General features: G+C 54.1%; 4 protein-coding genes across 19 annotated transcripts in view; 1 reads left to right on the top strand and 3 right to left on the bottom strand.

Moving 5' to 3' along the window:
- The window catches only part of DLG4 (discs large MAGUK scaffold protein 4), a 23,759-nt gene extending 17,555 nt beyond the window's left edge, over nt 1-6,204 (bottom strand). For 4 of the 10 annotated variants that reach the window (XM_019664817.1, XM_019664814.1, XM_019664815.1 and 1 more), the window contains exons 1-3: nt 6,171-6,204; nt 5,891-5,989; nt 5,572-5,612 (exon numbers count right to left, since the gene is read on the bottom strand). In XM_019664817.1, the coding sequence (XP_019520362.1) occupies nt 5,572-5,612; nt 5,891-5,989; nt 6,171-6,189 (159 nt within the window). In that variant the 5' untranslated portion in view covers nt 6,190-6,204. Of the gene's footprint in view, nt 1-4,408; nt 4,769-5,571; nt 5,613-5,890; nt 5,990-6,170 lie in introns of those variants that run through there. The other 6 variants (XM_019664822.1, XM_019664824.1, XM_019664821.1 and 3 more) reach the window with 4 other exon arrangements.
- A 1,050-nt stretch (nt 6,205-7,254) lies between these two features.
- On the top strand, nt 7,255-12,578 carry ACADVL (acyl-CoA dehydrogenase very long chain). 4 transcript variants are annotated; one of them, XM_019664832.1, is made up of 20 exons: nt 7,255-7,389; nt 7,480-7,555; nt 7,828-7,893; nt 7,979-8,051; nt 8,135-8,199; nt 8,307-8,441; nt 8,852-8,996; nt 9,243-9,372; nt 9,466-9,591; nt 9,953-10,151; nt 10,396-10,500; nt 10,945-11,031; nt 11,116-11,178; nt 11,279-11,380; nt 11,453-11,550; nt 11,632-11,704; nt 11,799-11,871; nt 11,959-12,031; nt 12,123-12,198; nt 12,273-12,578. In XM_019664832.1, exons 1-20 carry the CDS (start codon nt 7,343-7,345, stop codon nt 12,411-12,413), a joined length of 1,953 nt encoding a protein of 650 aa, XP_019520377.1. In that variant the 5' UTR covers nt 7,255-7,342; the 3' UTR covers nt 12,414-12,578. The 4 variants fall into 4 exon arrangements, with proteins under 4 accessions (XP_019520377.1, XP_019520379.1, XP_019520375.1 ...); XM_019664830.1 differs by having other exon boundaries at nt 7,256-7,404; XM_019664834.1 differs by lacking the exon at nt 7,828-7,893.
- A 72-nt stretch (nt 12,579-12,650) lies between these two features.
- On the bottom strand, nt 12,651-20,507 carry DVL2 (dishevelled segment polarity protein 2). Of its 3 annotated transcripts, none has more exons than XM_019664827.1 (15): nt 20,053-20,507; nt 17,743-17,812; nt 17,262-17,407; nt 17,022-17,131; nt 16,771-16,906; nt 16,563-16,653; nt 16,353-16,422; nt 16,111-16,250; nt 15,944-16,020; nt 15,246-15,313; nt 14,944-15,072; nt 14,707-14,838; nt 14,396-14,575; nt 13,782-14,000; nt 12,651-13,662 (listed from the first exon to the last, which is right to left on the bottom strand). In XM_019664827.1, exons 1-15 carry the CDS (start codon nt 20,244-20,246, stop codon nt 13,214-13,216), a joined length of 2,211 nt encoding a protein of 736 aa, XP_019520372.1. In that variant the 5' UTR covers nt 20,247-20,507; the 3' UTR covers nt 12,651-13,213. The 3 variants fall into 3 exon arrangements, with proteins under 3 accessions (XP_019520372.1, XP_019520373.1, XP_019520374.1); XM_019664828.1 differs by having other exon boundaries at nt 17,034-17,131; XM_019664829.1 differs by lacking the exon at nt 20,053-20,507 and having other exon boundaries at nt 17,262-17,394.
- A 461-nt stretch (nt 20,508-20,968) lies between these two features.
- PHF23 (PHD finger protein 23) overlaps nt 20,969-24,392 on the bottom strand; it is a 4,758-nt gene continuing 1,334 nt past the window's right edge. For both annotated transcript variants that reach the window (XM_019664835.1, XM_019664836.1), the window contains exons 2-5: nt 23,519-23,550; nt 23,272-23,364; nt 21,871-22,708; nt 20,969-21,766 (exon numbers count right to left, since the gene is read on the bottom strand). In XM_019664835.1, the coding sequence (XP_019520380.1) occupies nt 21,549-21,766; nt 21,871-22,708; nt 23,272-23,364; nt 23,519-23,550 (1,181 nt within the window). In that variant the 3' untranslated portion in view covers nt 20,969-21,548. The remainder of the gene's footprint in view (nt 21,767-21,870; nt 22,709-23,271; nt 23,365-23,518; nt 23,551-24,392) is intronic.

Here is a 24,392-nt window from a genome sequence, read left to right as displayed (position 1 = left end):
CCTGCGCAGTGCGGGAGAGCGTCACGATGGGAGAGAGGGGGTGAGGGGATACCCTCTTAGCCATCAACTTCCCCTGTTCCAGCTTTTTCCCTGTGTACTTCATCTTCCACAGTCTACTCCTATTCCGACCCCTTTACAAGTAGAGACACTCCTAAAATTTACCAACTTATTGCTGTGGCTCTCAGGGACCCCTTATTCCACCTAATCTGCCACGCCTAAAACCACCAGGCCCCTAACTATTCTAAACCTCACCTGACCTCTCATTACTACTGGACTCCCAAGGTGCAGGAAAGGAAGCAGCACTTCCCTTTCACTTTAGAAGGGCCCTCCAAAACTGTCTCCCACAAGCCTCTCCCCCAACCTCCCCAAAGATTGTTAATGGTTAATGTGGACAGCATTCCCTCAGATGCCAAGGCATTTCCTATTCTAACTAGCAGTCCAGCCCCACCTGATAGCCAGACAATGGTTTTCAAGAGTTTAAGGACAACAGATCCTTGTCATACCCTCAAATTAATCTCTCTTAAGTTATCTTTTAAAATCTTATCCTCCTATCCACCAACAGAGACCTTGAAGTCAGTGCAAATATTACCCTTGCTGTAATGTAAACATCCAAATAAGCAGTCCTCAAGTTTGTTTGGGGTCCCCTGTCCAAAACCCTGAATCTAATGAAATACTCATGACTCTCTAATATATTAGTCCCTAATACCACCAGACCCCAATTACAGGGAATACTTAATGTATCTTAAAGCTGACCCTCCAAATTAAATTGCAACCTCTTCAATGTATTCCCAAACCCTTAAGAGATATGTCCCTATTCCTTTTCTTAACCCCTTAATTTCATACATTACTCCCTTTTCTGTCTGCCCTCCCTATATCTCAACATCCCCTCCATGATTCTGAATTCTGTGTTGGGAGATTGCTCCCAAATATATCTATCTGCCCCACACTCAAGCCTCAAAAAATATTCACAAAAGTAAGATCTGGCCTGCAATTTGCAGTGATCCACAAATCTTCCAGAACACCCCAAATCTACTGCCTCAGGTCTCTTCAGAGGCTTCCATTTTCTCCCAAACAACTGGACCTGAAAGTATCTCTTCCAAATAACCTCCCATTGAATGCCCACCTTTCCAACTCTTAAAATCCAGTGAGCAGTCTCTTCAAATCTCTTCTGTAAAATGCCCACACCTGGCAGAGAGGACGGACTTCCCTAGAATCTCGCCTATGCCCCCTCTTTACTCTTAACTGGAGACAAGTGCGCCCCAAGATGACCCCCAATGCCCTAGTTTCATATATAGATAGAATGCTTGGATCCTCAGAAGGAGTCGCTGAGTAAGGGTCTGGACTCGAAATTACTCCTAGAATAGAAAATGCACAGTTCTCCACCAGTGGGCGCTATGACCCATTAAGACCCTCCCCTATCCCCCATTTCCTTTTTCCCTCCATTTTCCGTTTCCCCGTTGCCTGGCAACGCAGCAATCAAGGCCTTTGCTGTCGCCTAGCAACCGTCTCCCAGGAACATAGAGCTGAGGTAGGAGGTTGTGCTCTGATGAAATCTGAACAGGCCTCCATCTTAGGAAAATTGAGACGTCAGACCGCCCAACCCCCGGATTCTCCTTTCCAAAGACCCCCGCACCTCCCAGTGACTTATACAACAAACCCCTTAAATTCTGTCTCCTTTCGACACAAGGAACCACGCCACGCCCCTGCCAGGCCAGAACTGCCATCACTTTCAGTCAGGTAACCCAGCCCTAAAGCCCCGCCCCTTTCCAAAGGCTGTTGCCCGCCTCCCTTGAGAGTAAGCCAGACCCCGCCCACCCGCCTCCAGAAGACCACGCCTCCGTCCACTTCCCGCCCATTTGCTCTCCCCCTCCTACCCCGGCCTCACCCACACTGTCCCTCCGCCACGCCCCTGTCGGCCAATGAATGAGGCCGTTGGCCAAACTGCTCCGCCCCGCCATTTTAGCTTTGCCCAATAAGGACCACCCGGAGGGTTTAACCGCTTCGCCTCCCGGGCTCTGGCCAAATACCCCACTTTCCGCCCCCCCCAACTTATTCTGCTCCGCCCTTCGCCACCCTCGCCCGGCCCTCAAGTCCACCACGCAACTTCAGTCGTTGCCGGTTACCATGGCAACGGCGGCAGCAGCGCGGGGAGAAGGGGGAGGGATGGGGGCGGAGTGGGAGAAAGAGATGCTCAGAGATCGAGAGACACCGGCAGATAGACACACAGAGTAAGAGTAAGTGTTAGCTATAAAGGCAGAGTTAGCACAAAGCACAGGGCCTGGCACAAGGTAGGCATTCAATAAATGTTCCTTAAATTACTGCGGCAAGAGTCTAAATATAGGCAATGAAAGATGGAGGACTCTCAGACGGAGCTGGAAAGCTCAACGACCGCAAAGCCTAAGCACCACCTATACCCCACCCAGAATTTTGGGGGGACAAAAGCCATGTGACCCCTCCTGGCTTTTCCAGGACTACCCTCCCCTGCCCTGGATAAAGATGAACCACAACTCCCAACAGCCCCACGGGCAGCAATCTCCTAACACTGAGGGATCTTGTGTCTCAAGGCCTTATGGGAGTTGGAGTCCCCGCCATCCCAAGACTGACAAGTTTTCCGGCCAAGGAATGTGGTAACCCTGGGTCTTCATGCCTCTGTAAAACCCCAAATGTATGATCCTCTCTGCACAAGGCTCCTTACTTAACGGATGCTCAACCTTGGGCTCCGTCAAAGAAGTAGAAGTCTGGAAGAGATATGGATAAGCCCTTTTTCCCAGAATAGCTGTCAGTGCAGGCAAGCCCCTCACCCTCACTCACATATGTGTTCACGTGTTGGAAGCAGAGCCCACACATTCCAACTGGCTTTCTGTGTACACCTGTACACGGGACCACAGCCAGGGAGCCTAAGGCTAGGGGGAAGGCTAAGGGCAGGAGGCAGGAGGAGCAGAGGACCAGAGGACATTAAAGGAGAGCAGGCCTGAGAAACTGAGGACCCCAAAATCTACTGAAACTACAAGAGATGGGGGAAAAAAGCAGCGTAGGAGAAAGCTCTCAGAAAAGGGGACCAGCAAGTAGCCCTGGAGATGGGGTAGGCGCTCCAGACCTAAAAGTCCTCAGTCCCCAACCTCTTTCATCCATGTTCATATGCACACAACACATGTATACACACATGTGTGAGTTTGTGGCAGGGAACATGTGTCCTCAACTCCCTCCCTTGAGAAGCTGCAGTTCCCACTAAATATAACCCCCTCCCCAGCCAGTGACTCACCCAGACCCCGCCTCTCCGGCCCCCACTTCCTGTCCCACGCCCAAGCCACCCTCCACACACCAAGCATCCAGATTTCCAGTCCCAGAGTCTTACAGCCAAGACCTAGGTATTCTGCATCCACCAGGAGCTTGCTTATGCTCCCCATACAAGATCTGCTTCCCTTTATAGGCTCCAACCACAGGGACACCCTGGTACAGATCCTCACTGCTGCCAGCCCAGCCATCCTCCTATTCCTTTTCACCCATCACCTTAAATCCAGGTGTCTTCCCCAACTAGGATCCCAAGTGTCAGGGGTAACAGGAACATTCTCCTCTATCTGCTCTTCTCCCTCTTTCTCTACCAGGGGTAGATAGAGTGTGGGAGGAGATGGGGGTATTGGGCACTTGCTTGGGCCACCCCCAAATTTTGCACCATCCACCTGGTCCCCCTCTTCAAATACCCTCTCATCCTCCTCAAGAGCTGGCAACCTCAGCTGCTGCAACCTTCTGCCTCCCATGGGAGTGCCCCAGATCCTAACCTCACCTGGTCCATTCCCTCAGGTGATCCTATGTCAGGCCCCAGCCCTCTGACAACTCCCAACTCTCCTCATTCCATATGATTGCACCCTAAATTTCCCTCAAATTGAAAGCATCCCCAAATATATCTACCAGGAGATGCTGGTTCTATAGACTGAAAGCAAGCCCCTTCCCAGACCAGTCAGGCACTCACAACCAATAACCTCCTACCCCCATACCAGAAAACCCCTGAAATTGGACAAGGAACCTGGAAGCCAGCTTGTTCCCCAGGAGGAAAGATGACTGCCCCCCCACATAGTCCACCTTCTAACATACACAAGCAGGGCTCCCATGTGAGCCAGGCTTCTCCTTAAATAAGTCTCACTCACACATTGTTGGTGAACCCCAAAACCCACCAGACCCCCAAACCACAGAATACCCCAAATTTTCCATTTCTACCAAAGGGATCACTCCAGGGGGCACCTGTGGCCAAACCCAGCATTTTCTCAAATGGAAACCCCAAAACTAAATTAGGACCCCAAATACATCTTCTGATGCTCTCAAGGGTCCCTAGCCCCAGATTAGGCCTATCTAACCCCTCCCCACAAACTCATACCCTCCCCCCAGTTTAGAGCCCCCTCATCAGGCTTACCTTGGTTGTCACTATACAGAGACAGTCCATGTTGGGGGGCCTGGCCGCGGTGGCGGGTTAGGGGCTCTGACTTCATCGGAGTTTTGTTTCTCCCCTCCGTGGGTTCTCACCCCTCCCCCCTCCGCACCCCACTTTTGCAGGGGGGGCCAGGATGGGGGGAGGGGTGAGAGGGGAAAGAGGGTGTTGGAGAAGGAAAAGGTAGGGGAGCGTGGGAAGGAGGGGAAGGGGGCCCTAAAAGGGGGTCCCCAATGGAGGGGAGGGGGCTTGGGGGGCACACCCCGGTTCTCAGGAGGGGCGGGGGCACTGGGGGCTGGCGGCCCCGGAGTTCGGGGGCTGGGGCATGAGCTGAGGTGGGGGAGGGAAACTGGATTTCGGGAGCCCCGGGGTGGNGGGGGCTGGCGGCCCCGGAGTTCGGGGGCTGGGGCATGAGCTGAGGTGGGGGAGGGAAACTGGATTTCGGGAGCCCCGGGGTGGGGGGGGTCTTGCCTACTGGCCAGAGGCTAGGGGCCTTTGCAGGGGAGTGGGGTGGGGGGGTTGGAGGCGGCAGCGGCCGAGGGAGCCGTGAAGCCGAGGAGGGAAGGGGAGAGAGGAGAGAGGAAGCAGGGGGAGGGAGGGAGGGAGCGAGGAACCAGAATGGGGGGGGGTGCCTTGGCAGAGTTAACTCCTTCAGTGCTGGCAGGAACCCGGATAATGGGAAAGGATATAGAAGCAGAAGCAGAGAGGCCCTGAGGCAAACATGGAGACCTGGCCAACCACCAGTGAGGACAGCAGGCATGATGAGGGTGGATTTCATTTATTAGAGGACGAACCACCCATAGTTGGGCTGGGAGCACCCATGTTTGTTTAAATATTGGAGAGGCCATGGCAGGGGATAGAGCTGAGGGAAGGGCTGACAGAAGGGAATCCCAAGCCTAGTTCTTCTTAAGGATTCACAGAAGGAAACCCGAAAAGTAATTATATCCTGGACCCTTTAGTGCCAAAAATGGGGGCAGGCAAATAAAAGGGGAAAGTAAAAGGGAGAAGGGGCTAAAGGACAGGACAGTGTATTCTTTGTGCCCCTAACTCAGGATTTTGTCCCCAGGGTCCCAGTGTCTCAGTTCAATAACAGTAGTACTTTGCTTATCCCTCCAACCCTGCCTACTCCCTCACCCTCACCCCCTTACCTGACTCTCTGAGATGGACGCCTCATAATAGTCCAGGATGTCTGTCACAGGAACAGCACTAAATTACCCTCCCCCACCCCTGCCTCCCTGGCCACCCCTGCCATCAGTTGGCCTCTTTCTTGCTGGTAAGGAAGGAGCTCCTCTAGCCAAGGCTAGTGGACACTGAGGAGGGATACTGTCAGGATGATCCCTGCATGAAGCTCCTTTTTGGACCAAATAATCTTCAGGCTCCCAACCAGCCCCCAAGTTCAGTAATTGCCCTCACAGGCCCAGGCCAGACCTTTCCACCATTACCCCTCAGAAAATTGGGACTACTCACCCAGCAAAGCCTGGAAGAGGTCGCTGTGCAGCACTGTGAGGAGAGCGGGTGCCCATCGCAATAGTGGGGGAGCCAGGAGCCAGAGGGCTGACCTGGGAGCTGGTGAAATGCAAGTGAGGGTGGGCAGATTGGGACAAGGAAGAGAGAGAGACCAATACACTCACCTCATCTTTCCCAGCCTTTGCCCTTTCACCCCAGACTCCCTTTTGGTCAGGGAGGAGAGTCTCAGCCCCACACTCCACCCCCGGGCCTCTGCTTCACAAGGACTTCTATTTTTCACCTCTTGGTCTCTCAGACATCTCTCTCTTCTCTCACTTTAATCTCCGTAATCCCCCAGGATTAAAGCTGAGTTGCCTTCTCCCCAACCAATTCTAGCTGTTAGATAAAATAAGCATTCTTTGATCCCACTGGATGATGTCCCATTCTTCCCTAGGTCCCCAGGCACCACCACCACTACCTTGCTCCACATACCCCGGGCCCCTCTCCCCAAAGCCAGGCACAATTTAACTACACTTTCCTAAGGAACTAAGAACAAGGGTCACCCCCTCAAAGAGGCTCCAATAGCTCAAAAATAAAGAAAATTGAGCTCAGCTCTCTCTCCTCCAGTGCCTGTCCCCAGTGGAAATGGCAGAAAAAGGAGCATTAATTACCTGGGACATCTTGACCCAGGGCTAGAGTAATATGGGAGAGTATGGAGACATGCGAATTCCTACAGTTCTTCTGAGGCCTGGGAAGACTCCATCTACCCAGAGTTCTAGCCTGAGCACATGGTATCAGGAAGGAAGGGGGAGCAGAGAGAGGCAGATGTTGAGGAAGGTCTCAGCAGCACTACATCAGGAGGCAGTGAACTCCAGGAGGGAAGAGAGGGTACTTGCTACTGTGAAAATTTAGGTGTTTCCAGAGTTAGTGATACCTCCTAGGTCTCAGGAGAATAATCTTGGGACATTCACACCCCATTGAGGCCCCCACACCACCATTCCTCTCCCTTTTGTGGAAATGGACTTTGAGGGACCCCAAAGAGTCGTCTTGCTATGCCTCTGCCTCTATTTACACTTCTCTCTTCCCACCTCTCCTTTCTAACTCTTCTTGGGAAGTTTTCCTTTCGGTTCACCTTATATCCCTCTGGCTGCAGTTGTCTAAGATGCAAGTTCTTCAGTCCCAGCCTATCCCATCACCCCTTCTGAGGACTACGCTCTAGTTCGAACAGGCGGGAGAAACGAGTTTTGGGGAGACAAGGGACGTTTAAAGATCACCCTAGGTCAACCAGAATGCAGGACTTGGGGGCCACTCGGAACTACAGCTCCCAGCATGCCCCGGCGGCCGGAAAGCTCCGCCTGCCTCCCGATGCATTGTGGAGGATGAGTCAGAGGTCGGGGGGGACCCAGACCTTGGCTGACGGAACTAGAGCGTTAGGTCAGGGCTCAAGGCAGTGACGGGCGGAGCGGTTCAGAGATGCAGGCAGCGAGGACGGCTCCGACTGTGGGGCGGCAGCTGCTGAGGTTGCGGGGCGGGAGGTGTGTATATGCCAGGAGGGACGGGGGCAGCGGGCCTGGGGACCGGGCCAGGACTGAACCCCCAACTTCCCACAGCTCGCGGCCCTGTGCTTTCCTGGGGCTGCCGCGGCCATGCCTTGCCCGACGACCTTATGCCAATGGGGCCGCTCAGGTAGGTGATGGCGGCTTTGGGAGAGGGGAAGAGGGATGCTCAGGGTTGGGGCGTCCGCCTCGGCTCCCACCTCCCTGACCTCGACAGGGGTCTCCCTCTTGATGCCTGTCATCTGCCGACTGGCCTGGCACCCAAAGTAGGGGAAAGGGCAGGCCAGGGTGCCTGGGGACGAAACTAGGGGAAAGGTCGCTGGATCCGCCTTTCCCGGCACCTAGCTTTCCTGGGCACTTGGGCAGCCCTTTCCCGGTCGCGCTAACTACCCCTTTCACCAGGCGGTTCTGGACAAGTCAGATTCTCTCTCTTCTGAGGCTTCGACCAGGGAAAAACGGGCCAAGGCGGTATGTGGCACCGAAGCCTGGAGGAGCTAAGCGAGGGGTGGACCCACCCCAGCCAGCTCCCTGAAACCCCCTTTTCCTGGCACAGGAATCTAAGTCCTTTGCTGTGGGGATGTTCAAGGGCCAGCTCACTACTGATCAGGTGTTCCCATACCCGTCAGGTAAGGGTCAGTCAGAGCTAGGTGGGGGCAGGTGGGTTCCCCTGACAGCCTTGTCTGACCTGCCTGTGCCTGCTGCCCTGCAGTGCTCAACGAGGAGCAGATACAGTTTCTCAAAGAGCTGGTGGGGCCTGTGTCCCGTTTTTTCGAGGTGAGGAATTACTGAGGCTGGGAAAGAAGGTATGATCCTCTATAGGTTGGGAGTGGTGTTAAGAAGCTCAAAAGGAGCCTGGATGTGGGATCTTGTGCCTTCCCCAGGAGGTGAACGATCCTGCCAAGAATGACATGCTGGAGCAGGTGGAAGAGACCACCATGCAGGGCCTCAAGGAGCTGGGAGCCTTTGGTCTGCAAGTGCCCAGTGAACTGGGTGGCGTGGGCCTCTGCAACACCCAGGTGGGAGAGCCAGCCCCTCAGTCACTTCTCAGTATCCCAGATTCAGCTCCTCCCTCAACCCTGGGGCTAAGGTCTGCCAAGCATCTGGCGACCTGTGGTATGCTGACTCTCCCAATGTGTATAACCCCCTCCTCCAAACACACCAAACTACATGCAGTCCCCTAGGACCATGGACCTCACCCAGGTTCCTAAATTCTAATGAAGGTGAATCTCTAAGGAGGGGTCTTCCTCACATAAGGGTAGTACGAACACCAGCCAGCCAGTGTCCTTCTTTGCCATGGTCCTCCTTGCTCTCTCTTCTCACTTTGTGGGGATGCCCAGGTCAGGCCCTGCCCAGTTGCCTACCTTTCCTGCTAAGGGTAGGTCTGCATGCAGCCAGTTACAGCCCCAGATGTCTGCTTCTCCTCCAGTATGCCCGCTTGGTGGAGATAGTGGGCATGTATGACCTTGGTGTGGGCATCACCCTGGGGGCCCATCAAAGCATCGGTTTCAAAGGTATCCTGCTCTTTGGTACGAAGGCACAGAGAGAAAAATACCTCCCCAAACTGGCATCAGGTGAGGCAGGCCTAGGAGCCCCCAGGGGGTGTCCTGGGCTTGGCACAAATTAGGCTGGTGCTACTTAGGTCACCACATAGGTGTGTGGGTTGGAGGGTATTCTGGGAAGGCATCACAGGGTGCTGGCATGGAAATGGGAAGAATATTGCCAGAGGTATTAAGGTTAAGGGGTAACGGTGGGTGGGAGCACTGAGAGTCCTTCAATGCCCATCGGGACCCAGTATAAAGGAGCTCTCTGCCCAACAGGGGAGACTCTAGCAGCTTTCTGTCTAACCGAGCCCTCAAGTGGGTCAGATGCAGCCTCCATCCGAACCTCAGCTGTGCCAAGTGCCTGTGGAAAATACTACACTCTCAATGGAAGCAAGATTTGGATCAGGCAATTCTCCATTTCTCCCCTCCTTTCCACCTCTGCCCAATTCCAGGCCCCACTGCTGTCCTGCATGCCCTGACTGCCCTCATTTTTCCACAGTAATGGGGGCCTGGCTGAAATTTTCACAGTCTTTGCCAAGACACCAGTTACAGATGCAACCACAGGGGCCGTGAAGGAGAAGATCACAGCTTTTGTGGTGGAGAGGGCCTTTGGAGGTGTTACCCAGTGAGTGGGCTTGGGAAGGAAGAGAGGTCGAGACAGCTAGCGGGGGGCAGTACTGAGCTCCAGGGCAGATGGCTGTTACGGGTCACCCTGGGAATTTGTGCAAAAGCCAGAGCAGCTGGACAGTATGTTCCCTTTGGGACTAATATGTATGAAACTGATCTAAAGCTTTGGCTCCAGCAACCAATGAATCCAACACATGGCAGCAGGACAGTCAGGCCTCTGGGCATGCAGGGGACTGTTACCTGTACCCTCTTACAGGCTAGGCTGGGAGTTATAGTTCCTCCCTGGTTCATAAAGAATGGACAGTTTTCCCTGCAACTTGTTGAACACACCTGTGCTTCTCTGCTCTGTCCTGTCACAGTGGACCCCCTGAGAAGAAGATGGGCATCAAGGCCTCAAACACTGCAGAGGTGTACTTTGATGGAGTACGGGTGCCATCAGAGAATGTGCTGGGCGAGGTGGGGGGTGGCTTCAAGGTTGCCATGCACATTCTCAACAATGGAAGGTTTGGCATGGCTGCAGCTCTTGCAGGCACCATGAAGGGCATCATTGCTAAGGCGGTGAGTACCCTACTTGAGTCCCTAGCTAGCCTGAATCTGTCACATTGTCTCCCTTTCCCAGGTGTCTGTTGCCTTGCAGGCACTCCCTCCACCAGAGACCCCTCCCCCACCAGCAGCTCCAGACCTGATAGCTTAGGTCCCCATCCAGCCGAGACTGAACTCTTCCCAGCTGTGGCCAAAGCCCAGCCCAGCCCCTTCTGGGAAGATTAGAGAACCACAGTGGGAAACAGGTGTCCTCTTCCAGGTGGATCATGCTGCAAATCGTACCCAATTTGGGGAGAAAATTCACAACTTTGGGCTGATCCAGGAGAAGCTGGCCCGGATGGCTATGCTGCAGTATGTGACAGAGGTGAGGGTCCTCCCACAATCCTCTACCCAGAGCCCTGTGGCCTTTTTCTCAGTCGGGTCAGACTACAACCCCCAGCAGCACCTGGGGCAGTGGGTCTCCAGCTTTACACCAATGCCCTAGGGGATGCGGGGAGGCATAGTCAGCTCAGCTGCTGCAGAAGGGGAAGAGCCACGCTGGTCTGCTGAGGTGCTTCCAGAGGTACCTGAAATGTATTCTACCCCCACACCCATCCTTACCGCTTCACCCCTTTTAAGAAGTCAAATGCCTGGAAGCCCGATGAATTGGCTCAGGGGACCAAATATTTCAACGTGTCTGACATGTGGAGTTAGAAGGTGAAGGCAAGGAACACAGGGAGCTGGGGCAGATCTGGTCTTAGAGATTTGGGTGATCAGGTTGAGTTGATGCGGCTGTTTTCCTTCCCATGTCCCAACCACGCAACCTCAGTCCATGGCTTACATGGTGAGTGCCAACATGGACCAGGGATCCACAGACTTCCAGATAGAGGCCGCCATCAGCAAAATCTTTGGCTCGGTGAGATCCCAGGCCTGCAGGGAGGGAGGGCCCAGTTCAGGAGCTCAGCTCCAAAACCAATCTCATGTGGTTCTTTGTCCCTAGGAGGCAGCCTGGAAGGTGACAGATGAGTGCATCCAAATCATGGGGGGCATGGGTTTCATGAAGGTACAGGATGGTTCTCTGCCAGGGGCAGCCACAGTTGGGCCGGGAGAAGTAGGCAGGCATATCTCAGCAGGGGCATATGATCTGTCTTCCCCTGTGCCAGGAGCCTGGGGTAGAACGTGTGCTCCGAGATCTTCGCATCTTCCGGATCTTTGAGGGCACGAATGACATTCTCCGGCTGTTTGTGGCTTTGCAGGGCTGTATGGTAAGAGAGGAGAATTGTAGGGGAAGGTGGGGAGGACAGGGAATCCTGACTGTTGACCCTCCTCCCCCACAGGACAAAGGAAAGGAACTCTCTGGGCTTGGCAACGCTCTAAAGAATCCTTTTGGGAATGCTGGCCTCCTGCTAGGAGAGGCAGGCAAACAGCTGAGGCGGTAAGTTTGGGGGCTAGGTCAGGCCAGGCCAGGGCACAGCGATATGTGGCAACTAACCAGTCACTCCCCCCTTCCTCTAAGGCGGGCAGGGCTGGGCAGTGGCCTGAGTCTCAGTGGCAGCATCCACCCGGAGTTGAGTCGGAGTGGTGAACTGGTAAGTAAGTAGTCAACGCTGGGGCGGGGGAGCCTAAGTCAAGAGCTGATGGGGCTGGGCCCCTGTTGAGCCCTGGGCACCTTCCTCATCTCAGGCAGTGCGAGCTCTGGAGCAGTTTGCCACTGTGGTGGAGGCCAAGCTGATGAAACACAAGAAGGAGATTGTCAGTGAGTAAGCCCTACACCATTCCCACGTCTTCTTTTCTTCTCCCTCCGACTAATACCCACCCACCCCCCATCCCATCTACCTGACAGATGAACAGTTTGTGCTGCAGCGTTTGGCAGACAGTGCCATTGACCTCTATGCCATGGTGGTGGTTCTTTCCAGGTGAGGAGGCAGTGTAGGAGGCCTGAGCTGCAGGGGGGTCCCGGGCTAGGGTCACAGCCCAGATTTATTTCTTCCTCCTGTTTCCCACCAGGGCCTCAAGATCCCTGAGTGAGGGCCACCCCACAGCCCAGCATGAGAAAATGCTCTGTGACAGCTGGTGTATTGAGGTGAGATTCAGGGTTGCCAAGGGCAGGTCGGGGGCTCAAGGCACAGGCATGAACCCCTCCTTCCCTCTCCTCAGGCTGCAGCCCGGATCCGGGAGAACATGGTTGCTCTGCAGTCTGACCCCCAGCAGCAGGAGCTCTTCCGTAACTTCAAAAGCATCTCCAAGGCCTTGGTGGAGCGGGGTGGCGTGGTCACCAGCAACCCCCTTGGCTTCTGAATACTCCCAGCCAGGGCCTAGCCAGGAATGTGCCTTCTCTCAAGCCAAAGCCCAGGCCTCTTTCCTGTGGGCCCCAGTCCTGCCTTAAAGGGGCCTCGCCCCAGGACTGTGCCTGCTGTTAGTGGGAACACTCACTGACTCACAAATAAAGTCTAACAAGTCATATTTTGCTACTGTGTCTCAGTCCTTTCCCTCAGTGCCTGCCTCCCTCCCAAAGAAAGGAGCCAGAGGAACAGGGAGTTTGCCCCTATTGCTTTATTTGGTGTTTTATATAAGTGACTAAAATAAATAGAGTAACAAAAACAGCTACACGGCCCCCAAATACCAGATAGCCCAGCTTTGACTGCTGTCAAGGGTGACCAACCACCTCCCTCCTCCCAGGGTAGGGCAGAGCTGACTGGATGAATGGAGTAGGAGGTCACATTTTGGGGTTCAGAGAAGGGGCCCGGGAGATGGGGATTCTTCATATAAAAGAGAAAATACCTACTAAAAAAATAGTCCAAAAAGTGTAGGAAAGTCTATTTTAACCCCCCAAAAGGCTTACAAAAAACAATAAAGCTAAAAATAACCAAAGGTCCCTTGTACACCCTGGAGGGAAGGGGGAGGAACCAGGCACTGCTGGTAAGTGTCACACTGGCAACAATCTCACAGCAGGCAGCAGCCCACAGGACAGGCTGAGCCCAGGCACCACCGGAGGAGTAGTAAGCATGTGAGTGACAAGACACCCAATCACAGGACAGGAGCACCAAGCACTGACTGGACAGGCCAAGGGTAGAGATCCAACATGGCCCCAGTGGGTTCTACATAACATCCACAAAGAACTCACTGGGGTTGCCCATGGCCATGTGAAAGCTTTGGCGGCTGGCTGTCAGCTCTGGGGGCACTGAGCCCAGGTCTCTGACTGGAGGGGCCCCTGGGGGCTGCACTGCTGGAGGGACTGGTGGGGGAGGTGGGGGCATCATGACTACCATCATGGGGTTATAGGGGAGGGCCATACCAGGGGGTGGTCCATAGGGATGGAGCCCTGGGTGGGCTCGGAGATTGGGAGCACCCCCTGATGAGCTCCTGGAGGGGGGAGGGCCCCCATCACCAGTGCCACCAGGTTCCCCACCCCGCCGAAGGCTGCCCCCCCGGCTGGAGGGCTCAGACTCACTGCCGCTGCCAGACTTGGACTCAGGGGCCCGCTCCTCAGGCCTCCCTGTGCGCCCTGCCCCCCCATCGCTTCGTGTGGACCCACTGCTCCGGCTCCCTGTTGGGGGAGAGGAAGAACAACTGAGCCCTAGCCCAGGATCCCTCAGCCTCCCTAGCCCCTGCCTCTCCTTCCTGGTTCCCCCTAGCCCCCCATCCCTCTATCTGGCAGTTACTTACCTTCACTGTGCTGGCTGCTGGCACTGCCTCCACCATAGGTGTAGGACGAGAGCTCTTGGTAGGGTGGGGGCTGGGGGCTGTATGGGTGTGGGGCTGGGTACTGGTAGGAGAAGGTGGGAAGCAGGGGCCAAGGGGTGGCCCCAGGAAGAGGAGCCAAGGTGTCCTGATCCGAAGCCCCACTGGAGCCATCATTATCATTCAGAGACAGGTTGACTAGGTCTGGAAAGTAAAAGAAACTAAGAATCACTGTTTCGAGGCTAGGACACCAAGACATTGAATGAAGACGAATTGAGAACCTTTTCCCCAGAATAATCCATGATGGGGGTTAAAATGTAGGCCTCCAATAGGAAATTCCCCACCTGCCACTGCTATCAAGGCAGAAAGTCAGCCAGGGCCACAAGTCCCATATGCTTTTATGAGACTTAGGAAGAGGCGCCCCCTCCGCCCAAGCTGTGCCTGGTGCACAGCTAGTCAGCAGAACATGGGTGGACGTTAGCCCCGACTTGTCTCATTGGCCAGTGCAAGGGTCTAGTGCAGGACACATACTGCTTAACAGTCCATGGTGGTCCTGGCTAGTTTCTGGGCAAGGTCTGGGGTTGGGGAGGGGCACTCACAACTCTCACAGCCACCACTGAGGTCTCCGAAGACATAATAGCACTGCTCAGAGAAGGTGATCTTGTTTACGGTGTGTCGGATAAGGCCCGCCTTGAGCAGTCCGCTGGCATACTTGCGGGCCTCCCGCCGCTCAGGAAAGCCCTCCACGTGATGGTAGAGCCAGTCCACCACATCCGATCCTGGGATCACGCAGAGCAGAAAAAGGCCTCAGATTCTCTTCCTTGACTCCTGTCTCCCCACTGCCTGGGCCATTTCCAGCTTTGGCCTCCTCCTCTCCTTCCCATGCCACCTGCCCAGGGCCCAGCTATACCCAGAAAGGCATTAGGGATGGTGATCTTGAGCCACATGCGGTCCCGAACTTCTAGTCCAGACTCTGGAGCTGCCATGGCCTTGGTCACAGATGCCATGTCTGTATGAATGGAGAGACCCCGGCCCTCACAGCCTGACAGAGGAGAAGTAAGGAATCAGAGGCAGGCCCTAGCACCAAGGAGCAGCGGGATCATAACACTGCTGGAGGGAGTAGGATGAGGTGGGCCTGGGGGCTCACCATCAGGCAAAGAGGACCCAGATGTAATGGTGCTCATGGATGAGGAACCTGGATAGGCTGGAAAGGTGCCAGTCAGGGCAGCAGAGTGGGAGACCCAGGCAGCGGGGTCAATTGGCTGGATGGGCTCATCTGGGACAGAGAAAGCCACCAAGATGATGACTTCCCAGTCCCAGAAAGCCAGCCCTATCCCTCCCCGACTCAGACTTGACTTTCCTCCATCCATTCCCCATAGTCTAGGGGCCCAGCCCCAGATCCCAGCTCTCCCATCTTCTCCGCTGCAGGCCCTCCTGAGCATCACTCACTTCGGGGGAGCGTGAAATAGGCCTGAGGAGAGGGATCCCAGCACTTGGCAACAGTCAGCACGATGGGACTGTGGGAAGAGGAAAAGGTCAGCCAAGCAGGGGTGAAGGGAGAGGCCTCAGGGGAGCAGAGAGGCCTGGAATGAGAATGGGTTAAGGGACAGAAAGAGGGAGAGAAGAAAAGAGCAGACATGGCTGGGCCCGAGAAGGTGAGGGTGGAAGGTTCCACAATGGAGGTGACTCACCAACATGGTTAACTCTTAAAAACATACTGCTGAGTCAGACAAGAGAGTACATGCTGTACAGTTCCATTCAGAGAAAGCCCCCAAACAGGTACAACTAAACTGTGTTGTGCAAGTATACACACATGGGTGGTAAAACTACCAAAAGAAGCGCAGATTTTATCACAGTGATGACCAAAGAATCCGGAGCGTGATTACCCCTAGGGGCAGTGAAGAGGGTGGGAGCCAAAAGGGACACTGGAGGACACTTTTAGGGTATCAGCAATCTTCTATTTCATGATCTAGAGCAGTGGTGACAGCGGAACTCATTCACTCTAGAATTACTCATTACATCATACATTTTTTGTTTTATGTACTTTTTAGGTGCGTGTTGTTTTGCTACTTTTTAAAACTACCAAACAAAAGGTGAAAAGGCAAGGACAAGAAGACTGAGGACCTGAGACCAGCTCTAAGGCTCACCCAGGCTTGTGCACAATGTCTCTCAGCACTCGTACCGCATCATCATTGCTCATGTTCTCAAAGTTCATGTCATTCACCTGGAAGTGAGAGGAAGTGGGTCAGAGGTAGGGTGGCAGAGGCTGAGAGCCCCTGCCCGAGTTGGCGCTGGTGGCCCTACCCCAGCACACCTGCAAAAGCATGTCCCCTGGCTCGATGCGCCCGTCAGCGGCCACGGCCCCACCCTTCATGATGGAACCGATGTAGATGCCCCCGTCTCCCCGCTCATTGCTTTGGCCCACAATGGAGATGCCCAGGAAGTTGTACTTCTCTGTGGAGGGAGTCCATGTGATGAGGGGAAGCCCAAGCCGCATGACCCCCAAGTCCTGGAGATGGGATCCCCCAGCCCCCCAACCCCAGGCTCCCTCCATACCCATGTTGAGTGTAACTGTGATGATGTTCAGAGACATGGTGGAATCGGTGACACTGCTGAAGGATGAGGTCTGTGGTGGGAAAAGGGAAAGAAGTTAGACTGCCTTCAACAACCCAGGGACAAGCCCTAGGATTCTGTCTGTGCCCTTGTACCCCCCTAAACCAAAGCCCAGACCCCCAAATTCTCCAAGGTCCCATGAGACCCCCTCACCCTCTCTAGGCGGGGTGGCCGCTGTTTCCTCCGCCGCCGGTGGCGTTTGAGGAGGCGAGAGGCACTGCTCTGCTCTGTGGAGCTGCTAAACCTGTCAGGAGGTTGGGAAGGGAGCACTTGCAGGTGGAGGTGGTCATGGGGCTAAGAGTAAGATGAGAGGATTGGCTGAAAGGGCTGGTGCCCTGGGGAGAGATCTGTGGAGCCATACCTGCTCATGGTGTCGTCCTCATCTGAGTCCCCCAGGCTGGTGCTCTCCAGCTCACTGGTCATGAGGGTTGAGGAGCTCTCGTACCCAGCCAGGTGGCGCTCCAGCCTGGAGGGGCCGCTGGGTCTGTGGCCCCCAGCTGAATATGAACAGGAACTTCATGAACAGGCCTCATGCTCCTGACCCTCAAGGCTTGGGTCTGACCCAACCCCTTCCCAACTCCAGTCAACCTGGGAGGGCCCGGCCCCCCTCACCGCCATGCTCACTGCTGTCTCTCCTGCGAGGCCGCTCCCGCCTCAGAGACACTACTGACTCTGTTTCAGTCTCAGGCTCAAGGTGTTCACGGCTGCTGGACACATTAGGGCTAGATGGGCAGAGATGGTTGCCAACCTGAGTCAGTGGGACAGGGCTCTAAAACCTTGGCTTCCCCGTCCAAGGGGCTTGGATTCTCTCTTCACCTCCCTTCCCTGGACTCAAGAATCCCAAGGACTCACTGGAAGGAAGGAGGCCTGGAGTCCCCAATGCCACTGGTCCTTTCCGGTGGCAAAGGAGGTAATGGTGGGGGTGGAGGTGGCAGTTCTGTCCGAGGATCCTGGGCTGAGGAAGTCATCTCAGGTTGGGTGTTATCTGATGACACAAGCTAGAAGGGTGTAAGTGATTAAAAGAACAAAACAAAACTGACTCAACTGGGAAGTGAGGGGTATGAGATGGCAGTACGGGAAAAGACTAGAAAAGGAGACAGAGTCTGAGAGGGCCTGGACAAGAGCACAAAAAAGCAGTAGCAAGCATTAGACTAGAGGCTCCAGGAGGAGAAGGCTGAGGGGCTCCAGATAGCTCTCCAAATAGGTAGGGAAGCAAAGAAACAGGGCCTCCAACAACTAAGCAGGGGTTGGGCTACAAGGCCAGACAGAGAGGCTTGGAGGAGCTTAGTGATGCATGAGGAGGGACTGGGCCCGCAGAGCCAGGGCCCCTTACCCAGGAGACCACCCTTCCATTGAAGCAGGGAAGGCGAGCATTGTCATCTGAAATTTCCTCCTTCACCACCCTGCCAAGAGACGGGATGAAAGTGAGACTGGACTAGCTTCCCCAACTCCCACCCCCAAAGTTTCTCCCAATCTGCATCCAGCTCAAGGATGCTGACTTTTTCCCACCCTGTCCAAGTCCTCTTCTCTTACGCTAAAACACTTTGCTCTTACACCTAAGAAATCTCCAAACTCAATTCCCTTTCCTTATTTCTCCTCCTCTCCCCAGCTCATCCTCAGGGCCTCAATGCTGCTCCAAAGATCTCCTTCAGTGTGATTCAAACCTCTCAGTCCAATTTCAAAGGCCATCTCCTAAGGTTACCCCAGGTGCCCAAAATATCTATCAAACATTAGGAGCCTTGCTGGCAGCCTCCCTGCAACTTCAACCCTGTTCCTCACACACCTTCCCCCAAAAAGTCTTTGATGCTCATCTAAATCTCTATTCTTACGGTTTTCTTAGTTTTCTCTCACTTCCAGAGAGCTATCTACGTGTGCTGTTTTTGCCTAGGTAAAAATACTTATTAGACCAAAGAATGGTACTTCCTCCCTAGGCTGAGAGGTCCCAAGGAGAGGTGAGGCCCAGCTTCCCATTCCCCTGTGCCTCACCTGGCACAACACTCTGCACCACGCAATCCGCTCTTTCTGACAGACCCCAAAGCCTAGCCTTTGAGGTCACCTCTCTCATGGGTTCCTTGTGATGCACTGGACTTATCTCTTCTTCTCAACCACCACATGAAATCATTAATGCCTATTTTGTTCAATACCACGTCCTGGCCACACAGCAAAGTACCTGACACTTGGTAAACATCAATGAGTACTAGTTGACTAAAGGAACATACATATGAACTATGAGGTTCTCTGCCCTGAACAGAAGCTCTCTCACACACATCCTCACCCTCAAATTAGGGCATCCTGTCTAATATGCCCTGTCTAATAACCGTAGCCTGATATGGTTCTAGAAGCCTGGATATATGCCAACTTAATCCCATTTGCTTTTAGTGTGACAACATACATAGCCCAGTCACTACCAATCTGTCTCAGCATATGTAGTATTCTTTGCACCATAATCCAGTCTCAGCATAGCCCAGCCTGCCAAATTATTCCACTCTGTATTACCATAACCTAGTTCATGGACTAGTCAGACTCAATACTGACAATTACCTCTAACCAAGAATTTATTGTGTGCCATGCACCTGTACTAAACATTTTACTCTGATTATCTCCATTTCACAGATGAGAATCAAGGCACAAAAGTTTTAAAAAATTGCCCAATTACACTGCTGACAAATAGAAGAGCCTTAATTTAAATCCAAGGTAGTAACTCCCAAACCAGTACCACTTTCCCAAAGATCAACCTTTTTAGATACAGCCCAGTCTATTCAGCTCTCCTAGAACCCAGGCTTTCCCAGCCTAATTCAGCCTGCCTTCAAGAGATGAGATTGGGGACCCAGAGAGTTCAGTCCCAGAGGCTATAAACACAAAAGGGCTTACTCTGCATCATTTAAAGTCCCAGTCTAGCCCAGAATGTCCCAAATTACCCCAGGATAGCCCAATGTCTTCTAGCACAGCCTAGAATGTCACCACATGCGGCTAGCTTGTCTGCACTAATATAAATGAGAACATCCCCAAACAGCTGTATCAGCACAGACCCCAACAGCTCTGTCTGCCCTCTACTGAGAGTCCCAATAAAAACTAGGCCCCAATACAAACTAAGATCAACCAATAAAACCCAGTAGAGGCCAGAATGGCCAAGTTATTCCAGGATAGTCTAATCTACTCTAGAACATCCCAAGAGAGCACTCTCTTCATTAATACATACTAGAATGCCCCAAAACAATCCTGGCTGCCCTAATTTAGGCTAGAATGTCCCAAATTGCCCCAATATAGCTCAATCTAAGATTCCACAGTATCCCACACTATCCCCGTGTGTACTAAACTATCAGAGGATAGATCAATCTACCTCAGCAGTCTAAAATATCCCAAAATAAACCAGTGCACCCCACTCTATTACAGACAGGATAGCCTAATCTCTAATCTGGTTTAGTATACCCCAGTCTGTCCTACAGCTCCGTGCGCCTCAATCTGTCCAAACATAATAACCTTGTTCGTCCTGGGATATCCAATCTACCCCAGCCTAGTACAATCTGATCCACTATAACCCAAAAAAATCCCAGTATGGACCAGACTAGGCCTGTACCGTTGAATATTGCCCAATCAACTCCAGCACAGACCCCATCAGCCCCAGTCTAGGCCTCGCGCTCACCCGAAATCCTGATCCATAGACTTGAAAAAGTACTTAGCACCCGCTGGCCGCTGCAGTACGCTCTTAAAATCGCCGAGAGTGATGCGCTCGGCAGGGACGGGGATCTTCACCAGATAGGGAGTCTCTTCTTCATCCAGGTGGTAAATCACCTTCGTCTCCCCAACACTGCCGCCCCCCGCGCCGCTGCCCGCCATGGTCTCGCCCGCGCGCTCTCGGGCTCCACCGCCCACCCAACAGGGCTAATCGCCCCCGCCGCGCCTGCGCACACCCGTAAAACTATGCGCGAGCGCGGACAGGACTGCCCCAGTGCAACAGAGACTTAAAAGGAAGGCGAGGGTCAGCCAAGTGGCGGGCTGTGGGGCGAGACCCAAAGCCACGGACTCCCGGGCGTCGCTACCACTGCGAACACCTTTCAGTGCCCCGCCCACCTCCTCCATGCCACGTGACCCAGGCCTGCCCACCAGCCTTGCAGCCACCACGTGATCTTACGATCACGTGATGAAGCCGGCCACTCCCAGAACCCCTGCCACATGATCACTGCTTTCTGCAACGGTTTCCAACCCCTCAACGGCCCCGCCCCCAAATGTGTCTCCACCCGCGTCCTCCGAATACCCTGGCTAAACTGGCCTCTTCCCTCACGGGATAGGCAACCGACTCCCACCCAGCTTAACCCCACTCAGGCGGGTAACTCCAAGCAACCTTCATCCGCGAAGTGTGTGTGGGGAGTGTAAGTGGGGTTTTGAGCTCGTTCAGGTGAGGCAAGGCCAACCGAGGCCATAGGGTTGGTGGGAAAGGCACAGAGCCTTGTCATTTTTCAGCTCGAACTTTTAAGAAAGATGGGTTTCAGGCCCTCCTCCAGCCCTCTCCTGCCAGCTTGTCTGAAGTCTCCCTCCCAAGCAGGACAGTCAGTGAGGGCTATAAACACAAAAGAGCCCACTCTGCTTTATTTACAACACGCAGGCTACCTGTACAAACAGCTGGCCGGTATTATTAAAAACAAAAGAAGTGAAAGAATTGTCACCTTTCTGTTTTCCTTCCTCCCTTGGCCAGGCTCTCATTGGTACTCCACCTCTGAGTTGCCATGCTCAAAAGCGGAATTCCAAAATAAAAAATACAACCGGTATAGAATAAATGGGGAGTGAGATAGAAGATGAGGGAGGGGAGTGCTATATTTACACTAGAGTTTTATAGACAGCTGTCCCATTCCATCCCAATTCCAATCCTGGCCCAGAAAGTGAGGGGTGGCAAGTCCAAGGGACAGAGATTAAGTGTCTACAGACTCAGACAACGTCCCACCCCTAAATGTAATGGGTCCAAGTTCAAGTCCACAAGGTGGGAAAGAAGGGTAGGGAAGGAACTCATTTCCAAACCAGTCTCCCTTGGGAATTCCTGCCTTGAAGTGGGACAATATCCAAGCTTCAGGGGATAGGCTGAGGACCCTGAGGCTCAGTTCCCAAGTCATGTTGTCATTTGGAAGTTCCAGCCTAGAAATGATGTCAGGGCTCTCCAGATTTGGGAGGTGGACCTCCTAACCGCCGGGCCTCTGGCCGCAGTTCCTTGCACTTCTGGCAGTAAAAGAAGTCAGGGACATTAGTCTTCTTAATCTTAGCACAGGAGAGGTGGATCCATGTTCCACACAGGCTGCACTCAATCATGGGCCGCCCTGCAAAGGGCTTTCGACAGTAACATGTGATCAGGTCCCATGAGTCATCACCTGGGGAAAAGAAGGTTTGTTTGGTGTTCTGCCTGAGCTCTTGCATCCACAACAGCTCCATACCCATCATCCCAGCTGCCCCTAGTCAGCCCCAAACTTCTCACCTGATTCTACCATGATGTCTTCATCCATGACCCGCATCTCACCTTCACTGGAACTGGCATCTCCATCTTGGCTTGTTTCAGTGCTGCCCACCTCCTTGCTTTCACTGTCAGTGGGAGGGGCTCCTTCAGGGTGCACTGTGACAGGGGGCCTAGGAGCCTCAGGGGGTGTTGGGGTCACAGGGGCTGGGGCTTCACCCCCTACCATTGCTGTAATGTCTTCATCCTCCTCCTCTTCCTCCTCCTCCTCCTCCTCTTCAGAGTCTGTATCACTGGGGGGTGCCCGGGGAGGCCCAGGAGGTGGGAGTCTATCCCCCCGCTCTGCTTTTTTCAACTTCCGCTTCTTGCTCTTCTTGATTCGGGACCTCTTTTCCCCATCCCCAGGAGCTGGCCGAGGCCTTCGAAGTACCCCAAAGCCAGCCCCACCTCCTGGCCCCAACTTTCGGTTCTTTCGGTCCTTCTTTCGTGGAGGTTGGGAGAGATCCCCCTGAGAAAGGGGAACTGGGGTGAGAGCAGCAGGGGGCCGGGAAGCATGTGTCAGGGATGAGGGGGACAGTGGAGATGCCATTTTGGGCCCATCTAAATCAAACAGAGAGTCCTTGAGCTTCATCTTCTCAAGCAGGGTGGCACTGTCAGGGGCCTGCAGACGAGAGAAAGTGGACCTTGGAGGTCCTGGCTGGGTGGAACCTGCTTGAGCCGCTCGTCTCTTGGATGACTTTGCTTTCTTAACAAAGGTCTGGATGGTTCGGAGATCTGAGGGGGCCGAGTCCCAGCCATCACTGTCTGCCGCACTCTCACCTCGCAATGGAGAGCTGGAGCCAGAGGCTGGCCAGTCACTTTCCTTAAAAGGCGGACAAGACCATGGTCAGCAGTGGGCCCAGTGTCATCTCAGTTCCTCTACAAACCCAGCTTGAAAACCAGAGACCAATCTTCTCCCAAGTATCCTGCCAAAACCACCAATTCTCACTGTACTCAGAAAATTTATCCCCACACCCATCATCTCTTGAGCACCTCCATATGACTTCTGCCCTTAAATTATAAGCATCTCCCCAATTCCTACTGCCTTTGTAATAATGTATGCCCCCAAGAGAGCCATATTTCTTTAGCTTCCTTTCTATAGAGCCTCATTTATCACCATTTTCAGCTTCCGAAAATTTATCCAAAAGCCATCTTCCATTAACAGTACCCCAAGACTATTCACTGTTACTCACGCCACCTATCTCTATAAAGTCTATAAAGTCTACCCTCACCCCAGACACTAGTTTTCCTATCAGAGTTTTTAACTGTCCTAGTCCTACATATAATTTCTGGTAGCTTTCTCAGATAAATACAGTCCCATTTACCCAAGAGCCCCTCTCTAGTCCTAGCCCACCACCCTCAAGTCAGTTGACCTCCTGTCCCTACCTCTTTGCTAGGGGGAATGTAACCGGCATAGGCCAAGACAAAACTGCAGAATTTGTTGAAATCCTCAATTGTTCTTCGACGTTTCTCTGGTGGCTGAAAGGAAAGAAATTTGTATCACATGGAGTTTAAGAGGGGCATTCCCAAAGGGTAGTCCCAGGAGTGAGGAATCTGGAAAAGGTAGGAGGGAGAGGGAGAGAGGAGGGGGGCGATCAGTAATACTAGGCTGCAAGGTAAAGGGAAACTTCACCTGAGTCTCTGGCTTAAGGGTCGGAGGTGGATCTGTGAAAGCAATAAAAGCTGAGTCAAGGCAGTAGAAGAGTCTATATAAAACCCCACCTCTAAACGTTGGAGATTCCAAGCAAACCCCCTGCTCTCCCGGGTCCCTCAGCCTGGCCAGCAGGCCCCCAGCTGTGCTGGGACCGCCCCTGCTCCCCCTTCCGCCTCGCGAGGGGCGGAGCCTGGGCGCGGCGCGCTCTCAGGCCTCGCTATAGCGCTCCCCTTCCCCCCACCGAAGGCCTGGCGCCCCGCCCCCCCTCACGGTTTCTCTTGACTCGTCCACTCCGATCTCTTAGCGCCCCACCCCGCCATACCGCTCCCCGGGCCGAACCCGGGCTGCCGCCTGACCCTGTCCTTTACACGCGCCCAGGGTCCTGAGTTTCTGTGGGGCCGCACTCTACTGCCCTGGGCCCTCCGAGACTGCACACGCCGCCCGCCGCCCCCAGGGTCTAGGATGACCACGCTGAACCGCTCCCCGCCCTCCGGCCCCTTCTACTGGAGCACGAGGCCTGGCGCGCCCCTCACCCCCACCCTAAACACACACAGGATCACACATCCAACGCCAGTTCGCGTCCGGGACAGACCAGAGAGCTCTCACCCGGACGCGGCCCCACCTGCCCCCCCATACCGCGCTCCCCACAATTTCGCCGTCCCTCCGCCCCCATCCGGGGCTTTGGCCCCTCCCCGTCTCGAGCTTCTAGGGCTCCCTGCCGGGCCCCCAGGCCCTGTTCGGAGCTGAGCCCTACCGGGCCCCCAGGCCCTGTTCGGAGCTCCCACCGGAGCCGACCACCCCCCCGCCCCCGTACTCACCATAAAGTCACTAGGTTGCGGACCCCTAAACTCTA

Source organism: Hipposideros armiger, unplaced genomic scaffold (genome assembly GCF_001890085.2).
Source record: "Hipposideros armiger isolate ML-2016 unplaced genomic scaffold, ASM189008v1 scaffold_431, whole genome shotgun sequence".
Taxonomy (NCBI): Eukaryota; Metazoa; Chordata; class Mammalia; order Chiroptera; family Hipposideridae; genus Hipposideros; species Hipposideros armiger.
This window is presented reverse-complemented; position numbering and strand designations above follow the sequence as displayed.